The sequence below is a fragment of the Oncorhynchus mykiss genome, chromosome 7 (genome assembly GCF_013265735.2).
Source record: "Oncorhynchus mykiss isolate Arlee chromosome 7, USDA_OmykA_1.1, whole genome shotgun sequence".
Classification (NCBI taxonomy): domain Eukaryota; kingdom Metazoa; phylum Chordata; class Actinopteri; order Salmoniformes; family Salmonidae; genus Oncorhynchus; species Oncorhynchus mykiss.
Genome location: NC_048571.1, coordinates 53,820,225 through 53,835,952, shown reverse-complemented (window position 1 = coordinate 53,835,952; position 15,728 = coordinate 53,820,225). Strand labels below are relative to the sequence as shown.

At 44.1% G+C, this 15,728-nt stretch overlaps 1 protein-coding gene across 1 annotated transcript; it reads left to right on the top strand.

The window, feature by feature from the left end:
- The first annotated feature begins 623 nt into the window (after positions 1 to 623).
- On the top strand, positions 624 to 15,493 carry LOC110527124 (putative beta-lactamase-like 1). Its single transcript, XM_036984488.1, has 6 exons — positions 624 to 735; positions 4,417 to 4,523; positions 5,332 to 5,489; positions 11,551 to 11,798; positions 12,660 to 12,765; positions 13,018 to 15,493. Exons 1-6 carry the CDS (start codon positions 630 to 632, stop codon positions 13,994 to 13,996), a joined length of 1,704 nt encoding a protein of 567 aa, XP_036840383.1. The 5' UTR covers positions 624 to 629; the 3' UTR covers positions 13,997 to 15,493.
- The last annotated feature ends 235 nt before the right edge of the window (positions 15,494 to 15,728 follow it).

The following is a 15,728-nucleotide window of genomic DNA, read 5'->3' as shown; positions in this document are numbered from 1 at the left end:
TGGACTGAAGTGAATTGATTCGTGGGGGATTAGAGATTAAGATTTCCCCTCCCGCTCAGATGGGCTTTAGTGGAGTAAATCTGGGGATTATGATGTCAGAGGCCCGTGGTTGTCAGAGAGGAAATTTAATTGTCAGAGGAGTGCTGATGGCCAGGATTATGGCACGGCCAGTGAGGAAATGTAAGAATGGGAAGCCATGTCTGTGCCATAACCCTGTACAGTGAAACCTACAGGGAAGAACATCAACCACTATTGGAATTTTAGAGTTGGTGGTCCATGGCGCTAAGTGGATTGTTCAGATGCTTAGTCAGTGAGAGAGAGAGAGTTTTTTATTATCTTCTGCCTGCCCTTAATGCATCCTTGTCAAGTGGTAAGTAGTCTTGATTGTGTTTATTATCTAAGTACTGTACGTACTATAATTCCGCAAGTTAGCTCACTAATGTTCTAAATTGACATATGCCACATGGTGAAACCCCTCGTTCCTGTTGATCTCTTCGCATTCTGAAAGCCCATTCCTAACCGTGTGTGTGTGTGTGTGCGCACGCCCGCGCACGTGTATGTGTGCGTGGGCGTGCATGTTTCAGCCTGCCCCTGCTGCTGCTATTGAGGGGCTCACCAAGACCAAGAAGATGAAGGTGAAATGGACTCAGTTGGGCATGGTGTTCTTCCTGTTGCTCTCCCTGGTCATGACAGGATGTTTCCTCTGGCAGTACCAGCTGCCAAAGTTACTGCCAGGTAAGGCTCACTCCCTGCATTCAACCTTGTCCGTGAAAACATTAGTGCCAAACTGAAAATCATGTCAGGAGCAAGCAATTCAACATATTATGTAGTAAACAGCATCAATTCACTCTAAACATTTCAGCCTGTCAATCTCTTGGGGTTTTGTTACATTGTGTCTGAGGTAAATGGGTAAAGATTTCTCAAAGTTTATGAGAATATTAGTGATTACAGTATCTTTACATGTAATCTCTCTTGGACAGATCTACAGAAACATAACTGGTACCATAGAATCTGTCAGGAAGGAATGGGATGTGTAGGATGAAAGCAGCAGAAATTCCGGTGTTTTGTTTTTTTGTCACTGGTTATTTAGACATTTTGCAGGCATTAGCATCGTTCAAATTTCGGAAAGGGAGGGGACATTTCACCCATAACTTGCAAAGAAAGAGGGTGGAGCTCCGTGTTACGGTTCCGCTCATCTTTCTAGCATCTCATCATCTCTTCTATTAACACGCATGGATCCAGAACTTAATTGAGCAGCTGACCAATTTCCTGACACTTTAGTTCTGGGTTAACCGAGATTACAGTATGTAGCTCCTGCTTCCTCTGCATTAACGTTGACACATACAATCTGAGATTTTGCACACAAAGAAACGTCTAGGAATGAGTTAGAAAGTCCATTTGTTTTAGGGAAATAGAGAAAAGTTCCAACACATGGCAGTTCTCCTTCAGAATGGATTATTTGCCTGGAAGCCACATGAGGATACATTGAAGTGCTTCCAAGCAAGTCATTACAGTTGTCTGAGGTGTGATTGTGAAATCCTATTAGCTGTTTTCTGTGGGTGGTCAATGGATTAGACAGACAGTGCTTGAAATATGGATTTTCAGGTGAATAAAAGAGAAGAGCAGTTGTGGATGAAGTCAATCAAAATCATTCTGATTTAATACAAGTTGCAACAGAGAGACAATATCCAGCATTAGAGCAAAGAAAATGTCTAACTGGTCTCCACTATCAGCAGACAACTGTTCTGTGAACAAGGTCACTAAATCTTCTTAAAGACTCCAACTCAGACAGCAGGCTTAGCCACTGTCTGCAGAGTTTACAAGAAAGTATACAGTTGAAGTTGGAATTTTACATACACTTAGGTTGGGGTCATTAAAACTCATTTTTCAACCACAGCACAAATGTCTTGTTAACAAACTATAGTTTTGGCAAGTCGGTTAGGACATTACTTTGTGCAATTTTTCCAACAATTGTTTACAGACAGATTATTTCACTTATAATTCACTGTATCCCAATTCCAATGGGTCAGAAGTTTACATACACTAAGTTGACTGTGCCTTTAAACAGCTTGGAAAATTCCATAAAATGATATCATGGCTTTAGAAGCTTCTGATAGGCTAATTGACATCATTTGAGTCAATTGCAGGTGTACCTGTGAATGTATTTCAAGGCCTACCTTCAAACTCAGTGCCAACAGTGCCTCTTTGCATGACATCATGGGAAAATGAAAAGAAATCAGCCAAGACCTCAGGAAAGAAATTGTAGACCTCCACAAATCTGGTTCATCTTTGAGAGCAATTTACAAACGCTTGAAGATACCACGTTCATCTGTACAAACAATACTAGACAAGTATAAACACCATGGGACCATGCAGTCGTCATACCGCTCAGGAGGGAGACGCGTTCTGTCTCCTAGAGATGAACGTACTTTGGTGCGAAAAGTGCAAATCAATCCCAGAACAACAGCAAAGGACCTTGTGAAGATTCTAGAGGAAACAGGTACAAAAGTATCTATATCCACAGTAAAACGAGTCCTATATCAACATGACCTGAAAGGCCGCTCAGCAAGGAAGAAGCCACTGCTCCAAAACTGCCATAAAAAAGCCAGATCACGGTTTGCAACTGCACATGGGGAAAAATATCATACTTTTTGGAGAAATGTTCTCTGGTCTGATGAAACAAAAATATAATTGTTTGCCCATAATGACCATCTGATGAAAAAGGGGGAGGCTTGCAAGCCGAAGAACATCATCCCATCCTCGAAGCACGGGGGTGGCGGCATCATGTTGTGGGGGTGCTTTGCTACAAGAGGGACTGGTGCACTTCACAAAATAGATGGCATCATGAGGGAAAAAAGACATCAGTCATCAGTCAAGTTACAGCTTGGTCACAAATGGGTCTTCCAAATGGACAATGACCCCAAGCATACTTCCAAAGTTGTAGCAAAATGGCTTAGGGACAACAAAGTCAAGGTATTGGATTGGCTAGCACAAAGCCCTGACCTCAATCCTATAGAAAATGTGTGGGCAGAACTGAAAAAGTGTGTGTGAGCAAGGAGGCCTACAAACCTGACTCAGTTACACCAGCTCTGTCAGGAGGAATGGGCCAAAATTCACCCAACTTATAGTGGGAAGCTTGTGGAAGGATACCCAAAACATTTGACCCAAGTTAAACAATTTAAAGGCAATGCCACAAAATACTAATTGAGTGTTTGAAAACTTCTGACCAACTGGGAATGCGATGAAAGAAAGGAAAGCTGAAATAACTAATTCTCTCTACTATCATTCTGACATTCTGACACTTAAAATAAAGTGGTGATCCTAACTGACCTAAGACAGGGAATTTTTACTAGGATCAAATGTCAGGGATTGTGAAATACTGAGTTTAAATGTATTTGGCTAAGGTGTATGTAAACGTCATACTTCAACTGTAACATCAGCACTTAAACAGGCCAAAGGTCTGTTTTAGAAGTAAAATGATCATCAGTAGTCAGTTACAACAGATAATTGCAGACTACCATGAAAAAATTACCTGACCAAACATGTCATTAACACTATGTTAGCATGGGGTTTTAACATGATATTTAAAATATGTGGTTAACTCCGGTTTCTCCAAACAATGGAATGTCTATGTCAGCATCTCTCCGCTCGTATAATAATTTGTAATGCATATCATTCATAATCAACGTTACAGTAGATAACAAAATCAAACACAGGAAATAATTAATCAAATAATTTCCCCCTACAGTGCTCACAGTGAAGCAACCTACTGTCATGCTAAAGGTGTTTTTAGATTGTCCGCCTATTTTTGATGACAGTGAGATGCTACTGTACTTTCCCCTTAATTTCTTCTTTGCTAAAAGTTTCTGTGGCAGCTATCTGAGAAAGTAATATTATAGAGAACTTCTAGAGAAATATAAAGTGTAGTCAATGGTTTTATTTTCCAAATTCATCTTTACTCCTAGGCTTTAGTTGCATTCTTTACTGAAGTGCTGCTTCTTACACTTTTACTCCTTCAGTAGCACACCATGGCTGTATGATCTAGTACTGAATCTGAATTCATTAACATACTGTAGGCCTATGGGCCTGTTGACTATAGTAACTATTGGAGCTATAAAGGCGAGGTCTAATCCTGTGTAAACGAAAGTCTCCGTTAACTGCTCATTCGAAATTCACAGTGCGGTCGAAATTAATCACCTTTATGACTGTGTTTGTGTGGAAATTGGATCCTTTGTGGTAACCTACAGACATGGGAACTCAGGTGATTAATGAAGTCCTGTGCAAGTCCATTATGGCACATTGTGTTCGTCTCCATGTCATGTCATACATATTACTCCACCAACATCAAGTGTGAATTTCAATAAACGCCCAACTTCTTTCCCCTTCTTCCTATATCTCTCTCTGTCTCTCTGCCAGATGAAGGCATGGGAGGCAATGCCAAATCAGAACGGATGTGCCCACGCTTCCCTGAGCCTCTCCCCCTGGAACACCCTATCCCTACCCTGAAAGAGGCACTAGAAAAGGTAAGAGCTCCCTTGGGCCATTCAGACTATGCACATTCTGTTCATGTCCGACTAAGAACAGGGAACATGTGTTAGTGATAACAATTTCCTAGACACACTCCCCCAGAGGGGTTGTATTACCATGCAGAGAAATATGTTTGATAAAGAAAGTATGTTTGATAAAGAAGCCTCTGAGTTGGACGTGACCCGTTCCTGCATTAATATAACTCAGACAGTGAAGGGCATTCTACAAAACAGAGAGGAGAGGAGAGCAGTCCTACAAGTCACAGCACATACCCATATAAGCAGCGGTCTATTATTGATGAGTCTTGAAATTCCCATTGGAATCCTATTAACAATGTCCTCAGAATGACAAAACCACATTGGAACTCCTTGTATCTTTTATACTAACTGAACATCCCTGCATACATTAAGACATTACTGCTTTGCACCTCATAAAAACAGAGAGACATAATCTATAAGGTAGATTGTCAGTCTGACTGTGTCCATTGTATGAAGTCATTCCATCTGCCTATTACCTGTGACAGTTAAGAATAATGCCAGTTCATTCAGCATCTGCCAAGCCTTGGCAGTAAATGCACCTCCATCACAACAAATCAATAGGAAGCAGTCGATTTCTGTCCACATGGTGCCTTAAAAAGCTTCAAGACCCAGGGTAACTTTTGAACGTCTTGTTTACTGAAACTACAGTTCAACCTTGAGGGAGAGTCTGTGAATCAATTTGTTTCTCAGTAAGAATTTCTGTTTTGTAGTGTTTACAGCTGTAGTAGTCAATATAAATGCTCATAAGTGTTATGTTCTCACTCAGGTGGACACACTGCTGCGCCAGAGTGTCAACCCTGCCAGTCTTCCCTCTTTGTCGGCCATTGTGATTTTCAATGACACCGTTCTGTGGACTGGTAACTTTGGCAAGAGGAATGGAAGTGACCCACTCTCAGCTCCACCCAATGAATACACCATCTATAGGTAAGGAGCAGCAGAGATCTCAGGGCTCTTTGGGCCCTCCAGAGGGATGACCAAGACAGGTCTGTTCATTTTGGTTTCATGGTCATTAGTTATAAGCACCCTTAGCCCTTTCTTATTCATTTCTTAATTCGGGGACATGCGTGTAATTCCGTTGTCCGATTGCATTAGCTTGCAATCATAGCACTATTACATTGTATGACGTATTACGTGCTATGAGCATGTGCACGTCCTTTCAGTCACAGCTTTCTTGCTGCTCTTGATAGAAGCATTGATGTCACACAGCAATTAGCCTCTGACACAGTTAGCCACTACAATGCACCGTCATGTACCAAAAAGCTGTAATAGGTATTCTGGCTTCAGAGTAAAGTTGTCAACACTGACCAACAGGAATCTATATTGATGCACTGATGCACAGCTTCCAGTTAGAGTGATCATTACCGAATGAAATGAGAGCTGTTAAAGTCATGTGACTTTGCTTTAGGGCTTTACTTAAAGATAGACTCAGTGAGATGACTGCAACGAACAGCACCGGAGATATTTAAATGAGCGGCATGCAAGACTTGGCTCTCACACAGTCACACAGAGTATCTGTGCATATGAACGGGTGCACTTCACGCTGCTACAATGTCATCTCGGTGAGTCTACCTTTAATTTTGACACCTGTATTTAGGGAGTTTCTCCCATTCCTCTCTGCAGATCCTCTCGAGCTCTGTCAGGTTGAATGGGGAGCATTGCTGTACAGCTATTTTCAGGTCTCTCCGGAGAGGTTTGATCTGGTTCAAGTCCAGGCTCTGGCTGGGTCACTCAAGGACATTCAGAGACTTGTCCCGAAGACACTCCGGCATTGTCTTGGCTGTGTGCTTAGGGTTGCTGTCCTGTTGGAAGGTGAACCTTCACCCCAGTCTGATATCTTGAGCGAGCTGGAGCAAGTTTTCATGATGTATCTCTCTGTACTTTGCTCCGTTCATCTTTCCCTCGATCATGACTAGTCTCCCAGTCCCTACCACTGAAAACATCCCCATAGCTTGATGCTGTCACAACCATGCTTCACTGTAGGGATGGTGCAAGGTTTCCTACAGACGTGACACTTGGCATTCAGGCCTAAGAGTTCAATCTTGGTTTCGTCAGACGAGATAATATTGTTTCTCATGGTCTGAGAGTCCTTTAGGTAACTTTTAGCAAACTCCAAGCGGGCTGTCATGTGCCTTTGTCACGGTTGTGTGGAGAGACGGACCAAAAAGAAACAAACAATGAACCGTGACATCAGAGGTGCCACAAGCACTAACTCAAAACAAGATCCCACAAAACACAGTTGGGGATTGGCTGCCTAAATATGATCCCCAATCAGAGACAACGATAAGCTTCCTCTGATTGGGAACCATACCAGGCCAACATAGAAATACAACAACCTAGATTACCCACCCTAGTCACACCCCGACCTAACCAAAATAGAGAATAAAAAGGCTCTCTATGGTCAGGGCATGACAGTAGAGTTGACTCTGGCCGCAAAACCTGACTCTATAGGGGAGGGTCCGGGTGGGCATCTAGCGCCGGTGGCGGCTCTGGTGCGGCACGAAGAACCCACTCATCCCGTGGATCCAGCATCGGTGGCGGCTCTGGTGCGGAACTTTGCCCCTGCCCAGACCACGGGTCCGGCCACGGAGCCAGGTAGAACGCCATGCCTCGGACTGGACTGGGCACCAGCGCAGAGGAAGGCTCCGGCCTTGGAGCGGGACTGGATGCCGTACCTGGACTGGACATTGGCACCGAAGAAGGCTTCGGCCATGGAGCTGGACTGGACGCCGTGCCTGGACATCGGCGCAGAGGAAGGCTCCTGCCATGGAGTGGGACTGGACTCCATGCCTGGACTGGACATCGGCGCAGGGGAAGGCTCCGGCCTTGAAGCGGGACTGGACGCCGTGCCTGACCTGGACATCGGCGCAGAGGAAGGCTCTTGCCATGGAGCGGGATTGGACGCCGTGCCTGGACTGGGCACCAGCGCAGAGGAAGGCTCCTGCCATGGAGCGGGACTGGACGCCGTGCCTGGACTGGGCACCGGCGCAGAGGAAGGCTCCGGCCTTGGAGCGGGACTGGACGCCGTGCCTGGACATCGGCGCAGAGGAAGGCTCCTGCCATGGAGAGGGACTGGAGAGGCGCACTGGAGGCCTGGTGCATGGAGCCGGCACAGGTGGCACCGGACTGGTGACACACACTTCAGGGCAAGTGAAAGGAGGAGGCACAGGACGTACTGGGCTGTGGAGGCGTACTGGAGACCTGGTGCGTGGAGCCGGCACACATGGTACCGGACAGATAACACACTCCTCAAGGCGAGTGCGGACAGCTGGCACAGGATTGGAGACCTGGTGCGTGGAGCCGGCACAGATTTTTCCAGACTGATAGCACGCTCCTCAGGACGAGTACGGGGAGCTGACTCAGGTGGCATCAGACTGATAACACGCTCCTTAGGGCAAATGTCGTGCCTCAGATACCAACACAACAACTCTCCCATTTCTCTCTCCTCCAATTTCTCCAACTCACTGAAGGTCTCTGACTCTCTCTGTTCACTCTCCTACAATTTCTCCCTCTTCTCCCAGACTGGCTCTGGTTCACTCCTCGGCTCCGCCGACCACCTCGTGTTCCCCCCCCCCCCAAAACAATCTGGGCTGTCTTTTGTGCTTACTTTCTTTTGTGCCTTCTCTCCTTCCATCTGCCTCCAAGGAAGGCTTTTGTCTCCTGTCATAATTTCCTCCCAAGTCCAGGATATCTTCTCCTCCTTGATCTCCTCCCAAGGCCAGGATACCTTCTCCTCCTGGGCACGCTGCTTGGTCCTGTTGTGGTGGGATCTTCTGTCACGGTTGTGTGGAGAGACGGACCAAGGCGCAGCGTGATTAAAGTTCCACATATTTATTTACGCGAAACTTCCAAACAAATAGAAACAAACAACGAACTGGGACATCAGAGGTGCCACATGCACTAACTCAAAACAAGATCCCACAAAACACAGTGGGAAAATGGCTGCCTAAATATGATCCCCAATCAGAGACAACGATAAACAGCTGCCTCTGATTGGGAACCATACCATGCCAACATAGAAATAAAACAACCTAGATTACCCACCCTAGTCACACCCCAACCTAACCAAAATAGAGAATAAAAAGGCTCTCTATGGTCAGGGCGTGACAGCCTTTTACTGAGGAGTGGCTTCCGTTTGGCCACTTTAGCATAAAGGCCTGATTGGTGGAGTGCTGCTGAGATGGTTGTCCTTCTGGAAGGTTCTCCTATCTCCATAGAGGAACTCTGGAGCTCTGTCAGAGTGACCATCGGTTTGTTGGTCAACTCCCTGACCAAAGCCCTTCTCCCCTGATTGCTCAGTTTGGCCGGGCGGCCAGCTTTAGGAAGGGTCTTGGTGGTTCAAAACTTCTTCCATTTATGAATGATGGAGGCGACTGATCTTGGGGACCTTCAAATGTTTTGGTACCCTTCTCCAGATCTGTGCCTCAGCACAATCCTGTCTCGGTGCTCTACGGACACTTCCTTCGACCTCGGGGCTTGATTTTTGCTCCGACATGCACTGTCAACTGTGCGACCTTATATACTGTAGACAAGTGTGTGCCCATCCAAATCATGCCTTTTCAAATTGTTATTTTACAGTAAACCAATTGACAGACTTTCAGCACGCTTATAGGGAAGGACATTCAAGAAGCACAGCACTTACACAAATGACTGATGATTGGCTAAGTGAAATTGATTAAAAAAAAGATTGTCGGGGCTTTTTTGTTAGACTTCATTGTGACTTTTGACATTATTGATCATAGTCTTTTGCCGGAAAACGTATGTGTTATGGCTTTACACACCCTGCTATATTGTGGATAAAGAGGTACCTGGCTAACAGAACACAGGGGGTGTTCTTTAATGGAAGCCTCACCAACAAAATCCAGGTAGAATAAGGAATTCTCTAGGCCCCTTACTGGCTTTGAGTAAAACCATATGTTTTGACCATTTACAATCCAGGGTTATACCAATGAGTTTAGTCTATGTATGTATGCAGATGACTCAACACTATACACGTCAGCTACCACAGTGACTGAAATAACTGCAACATTTAACAAAGAGCTGCCATTAGTTTCAGAATGGGGGGCAAGGAATGTTAGTCCGAAATATTTAAAAACGAAAAGCATTGTATTTGGGACAAATCATTCACTAAACCCTAAACCATAACTACATCTTGTAATGAATAATGTGAAAATTTAGCAATTTGAGGAGACTAAACTGCTTGGCATAACCCTGGATTGTAAACCTTCATGGTCAAAACATATTGATACAACAGTAGCTAGGATGGGGAGAAGTCTGTCCATAATAAAGCTCTGCTCTGCATTCTTAACAGCACTATCAACAAGGAAGGTCATACAGGCCCTAGTTTTGTCGCACCTGGACTACAGTTCAGTCGTGTGGTCAGGTGCCACAAAGAGGGACTTAGGAAAATTGCAATTGGCTCAGAACAGGGCATTACAGCTGGCCCTTGGATGTACAAGGAAAGCTAACATTAATAATATGCATGTCAATCTCTCCTGGCTCAAAGTTGAGGCGAGATTGACTTCATCACTACTTGTATTTCTGAGAGATATTGACATGTTGAATGCACCGAGCTGTCTGATTGAACTACTGGCACACAGCTCGGACATCCATGCATACCCCACAAGACATGCCACCAGAGGTCTTTTCGCAGTCCTCAAGTCCAGAATAGACTATGGGAGGCGCACAGTACTACATAGAGCCATGAATACATGGAAGGGCGGGGACTGTGAAGCAACACAAACATGGGCACAAACACATGCATACATACACACGATAACATACGCACTATACACACACGTACACATGGATTCTGTGTTGTAGATATGTGATAGTAGAGTAGGGGACTGAGGGCTGTCACGAACCGGCTCAAAGTGTGTAACAAAAAGTGAGACAACGTGGAGATAAGGAAGAACAAAATATATTTATTAACTAAAGTTAACTAAATATAATTAACAATGGTGTGTGTAGTCAGTAAGTGAGTGGTTGCGTGCATAAATGTGATAATGAGGGTTGTTGAAATGTACCAACGCAAAAACAACCGCAAACAACCAAAAACAGCCACAACCAAAATCTGTGTCTGCATGGAGAGAGTCTCCTCAATGAGTGGGGAAGAGGTGTATTTATCCTGGGACACCGACATCAACAAGAGCAAAGAGAGAGAATTCGGCAGACAGAGTGGGAGGGTCGTCACAGGGCACACACTTAATATGTTGTGAAATCTGTTGTGAATGTATTGTAACTGCCTTAATTTTGCTGGAGCCCAGGAAGAGTAGTTGCTGCCTTGGCAGCACTGCTGTATTTTTTTTCTTCAGATTTGTGGTATGTTGTCATCTCAGCAATAAATTGGAGCCCAAAATTGGCTTGAAAATGTATGGCCGGGATGAAATCAAAGGAGTGTTGTAGACAAGCCCATTGTACCGTCAACAATGCCCGTTTCAAATCCAATTTACTTGATGTTTGTGGAGATTGCATTCACGATAAATTAAGTGGATTAAGTGTAAATTACCTTTAAAAGTCGACTGCAATACTCTTGTCTGCCATGCGCCTTTGATTGAATACTGACCAACTTTATGTCTTGAACTATGTATGGGCTATTATTCATCATGTCTTCATCAACATTGGCTCCAGATTTTCTCCAGCCCTGTCTTGAGTGGTGTCAGCATGGCCCTTGAATAGACATATACTGTGGTATGATGATGTCATTTTAAACTCCAAACCCCTCAGTGTGTTAATGGAGTTAAAAATTATGCTGTTGCAAGAATGTCTGTGATATGAGGCAGAGAAAACGTTGTGAGGTCAAAAGCCTGAGTGTAGAAAGCTTTAGAGAGTGCATGTACAAATGAAAGAATGTTACAATAAGAAGAATAGTACTTATTTGTGCATGCTTGCCATAGTTTTTGTTGTAATGATTTCTTTAAAAGCTTTTTGCAGGCATCAGGGGAATTACAGAAGTAATTAACACCTGTTTGATTCCTGCCCTGGACAGGATTGCCAGCCTTTCAAAGATCTTCCCAACGCTGATGCTGTACAGGCTGTGGGAGGATGGGAAGATTGCCTCTCTGGATGACCCACTTGAGAAATATGTGGAGAACTTCACCATTAAAAACCCTCTGGGCAAGTCACGGGACTCTGAGCTCAAGTACGTGACAGACGGTCTGATCTTTCTGGACAGTGGAGAGGTTCAGATCCGCTCCTCCTCTGTCACCCTGCGCAGGATGGCCAGCCAGCTCTCAGGTGAGATACGGACCTCACCCCCCCCCCCCCCCCCCCCCGCCCCTCCATCCCACCTGGGATTGGAAACCAGGTCATGCCGACCCTTTACACGACAGTGAGGGAACACCCGTTTTGTACCTTATGTGGTCAGCTGCAGTGTTGAAAACTTTCATGCTATTATGACCAAAATGGCCACTATAATGTAATATTGATGATCTTATTCATTGATTTAATTTAAATGCCACCATACTGCAATCTCTAGTCAGAGCTCTTAAACCTCTAAGCAGGTTTCCAGATTGCCTTCTAAACACCTCTGAAGTTACAGAAACTGTTCAGATTGTCACTGCATCTGCTTATCATCAGAAATAGATCCTGTGAGTGCTGAGGGACGATGAGTTCCACTTATTGATGGGTGGTAATGGTAATGGTAACATCTACACAAATATAGAGGCCAATGTACCAGTAACATACACCTCCCACAGAATAGTATGTCTTGTCTTTTTATTAGCATATTACACCACAAAATCCAAGCCTGTTACTTCAATATGGCACCCTACAATTCCTTGCTCTGAAACATAGATTTGATTTGATTAGGTTTGCACTTTGATCATTGAGGCATGAAGGTTGAACTCAATAATTTGTTGAGGAGAGTATTTGATGTTTCAGACTAGACTTTGATACTGATGGATTTCTGAGCTGTACATTAAATGAAATGATCAGTGACATACACTGCAGATGACATGCTGGAATAACAGTTGAGGACCTCATTTTAGTTCAAATTAATTAAAATTGTTGTGAGCTTTATTTGTCACACTAGCTAAATTAATGTATTTTCTTTCTTGATACGTAAACACTAAAGATGTTGTGTTTTGTTAACTGCAGGTCTACCCAGAAGACTTAGAGCCACTAACCTGCTATGGAAGGGGAAAACACAGGCTGCAGTGAATCTGCTGCAAGACGATGTCCTCGTTGCAGACCCTGGCACCAAGTAAGACCTTAGTCATTCCCATCGTTCGATATCAGAAGAGCAATATAGTAATTCAAATGTTGTGCATGTCCTTGTGCCATTTAACATTCAGTCAATATTTACTTGTGTAATATAATGGAGCATATTTTCTACACTCATTTGGATGTAAATAGACGGCTCAAGTGTTTCATTCCATCAATCCTGTGGGCTATATTAACCCTGCAGTCTGCCCTATCAGAATGACTTCTCACTCTGCTGCTCTGTGTTTTGCAGATGCCACTACAGTAACCTAGCCTTCTCCTTATTGGCCCACGTCATGGCTGAGAAGGTGGTGGGCATGGACTACCAGCGCTGGATCAATGATAACATCCTGGACCGGCTGGGGATGGAGGATACAGGCTTCGACATCACCCCAGGGATCCACAGCCAGATGGCTGTGGGCGTCTACTCCAGTGGCCAGCCAGCCCCTCTGTATGACCTGGGTTGGTACCGCCCCTCAGGCCAGATGTTCTCCACTGCCGCTGACCTTGCCAAGCTGGCTATGATGCTGTTGGGGGCCTACCATCGCAAGCTCCTGGAGCCTGACACCCTGAAAATCATGCTGACCCCTCTGTTCCGCTGTGATAAGGACTACTTTGCCAACCGCACCGGCACACCATGGGAGGTGAATGAGCAGTTGGGCTACGAGGTGGTGCGTAAAGATGGAGACCTAGACGGCTACTCAGCCACCTTTTCACTGGTGCCCAGGCTTAAGCTGGGCCTGGTAGTGCTGATGGCTGGCACCAGACCTCAGAAGCAGGATGTGTTGGCCAAGGCTTACAGCCACATAATACCCGCTATGGAGAGGGCTTTCCGGGAGTCCAAGAAGATCCTCATCCCTCCCCCTAATCCAGACCCTTACATAGGCTTCTTCACCTACGGAAACATCACTTTCTATGAGATCAAAGCTGGGGCAGACGGAGTTCTGATCATGCAGCAGTTTGGTCCCCAGATTGAGGACCTGATCCCAGAGAGATATCGGACAATAAAGCTCAACTACCTGGTGGACAGGGTGTTTAGGGTGGTGTTTGAGAAAGAGTACCCTTGTGTCTTGCGGGTCAGCACCGCGTCTGTCTCCCTTGAGGCCCAAGACGGGCAGCTCTTTAACTTTTATGTGTTTGACAAGCGAGGTCTGTCCCCTGGCTTCGATGCACCAGGACTGAATACATACAATGTGGTCAGGATAGCCCATAGGCCGACTTTCTCGAACTAACTGAACTCATACATTGGAAAGGCGCATGAATGTGCAGGATGAAGGTCCTGTTTGGGTCTGTCGCCTATATTTAATAGTAATAATCTATATTGAAAGAGCACATTGCTGGAGGACAGTGAGTGGACAATACCATGATGCATTGCAAAAGAAGGTACACAGCTAGACAAAAAGGTGTTTAATTTACCCATTGTTGTCAACTCTTGTACATAATGTTTTCTTTGATTTCCATGTCAAATAATGGCATTGTACAAATTCATCATTTTTATACAGTTGGTAACCTGACCTTAAACATATTATACTGTACACATTTACTGTATTGTGGCACAGTAATAGAGGGGTTGGTTGTTTAGCAACAAAACCGACGCGCATGCAACCATGGGGCAAAATAGACAGGTTTGGCTTGGATTGTTGGCAACATGTAAACTATATTTAGTCTCTTGAAAACATAAATACATTTGCACAATGATAACTTGTTGTCTCTCAAATACATTGTTACAGTTGTTGGTGAGCTAGCTAGCAACTTTTTGCTATATTAGCATTGAGCATCAGTCAAAACACCTCAAAACAAGACATGTTATCAATAACAAGATGAGATGAGCTGAAACAAGCCCCACATGGCAGTTTCTTGTCGTTCTTTCTAACAATCTGGCCATCCAGAATGACAACAACATGCTGTCTTCTGCCCCATGGAAGCGTGCACATCGTTTTCGTGATGTTGTCAGCTATCCCATCTATTGAGTCTTTCCTATGTTCTGCACATTGTTACTTTTATCAGTTTGTTCTGTCCTTACATTGCATTTGTAAGACAAAACTGGAAATATGGCATGCGGGAATCAATCAACACAATTAAATTGTAACACTTGAATTTGAAAGTGGAAGTTCATTCTTGTTCTTGCCCTATGAATTTAATTTTGATTAATCAAAAGATGTGCAATGTATGTTTCTACTGCAGCAAAACATGGATTTATTTTTATTTGTTATCAATGAATTGCCTGATCATTTTTGACCTACGAAAAATCCACAAGATATGTTCATGCCAAACAAAAAATAAGTCTCATTTTTAAATAGTGATCATGTTGGCATGTTTTGGCAAGGAGACCTTTTACAGTGTCTGTAGCCATACTGTACAGTAAGTATACTGTATGTGAGAACAGACCAAAATGCTTTTGGCAGTCCAACCTTTGAGCAAAAATATATGCTTAAAAGGGGGATTGGGGACATAGTGGTATAGTTCCAGGAATGACTGTGCACAATATCATCCCAATTTGGACTCATTTAAATCCTCCTTATGAATAGATTTATATGACAAATATCTGTAGCTCATAAACTGACTCACAAAGAATAACCTTATGTGGTCCTCTTCTTTGGCATTTAGATTTTCTAATGTAATACTAAGTAGGGGAAAAACATACAGCTATGACTAACTAGAGTTCCCTCACAGTTGATTTCTTCAAACCAAGCTGCTTACCTATTGCAGATTCAGTCTTCCAAGCCTGGTGCTGGTCTACAATTTTGTTTCTGGTGTCCTTTGACAGGTCTTTGGTCTTGGCCATAGTGGAGTTTGGAGTGTGACTGTTTGAGGTTGTGGACAGGTGTCTTTTATACTGATAACAAGTTTAAACAGGTACCATTAATACAGGTAACGAGTGGAGGACAGAGGAGCCTCTTAAAGAAGAGGTTACAGGTCTGTGAGAGCCAGAAATCTTGCTTGTTTGTAGGTGACCAAATACTT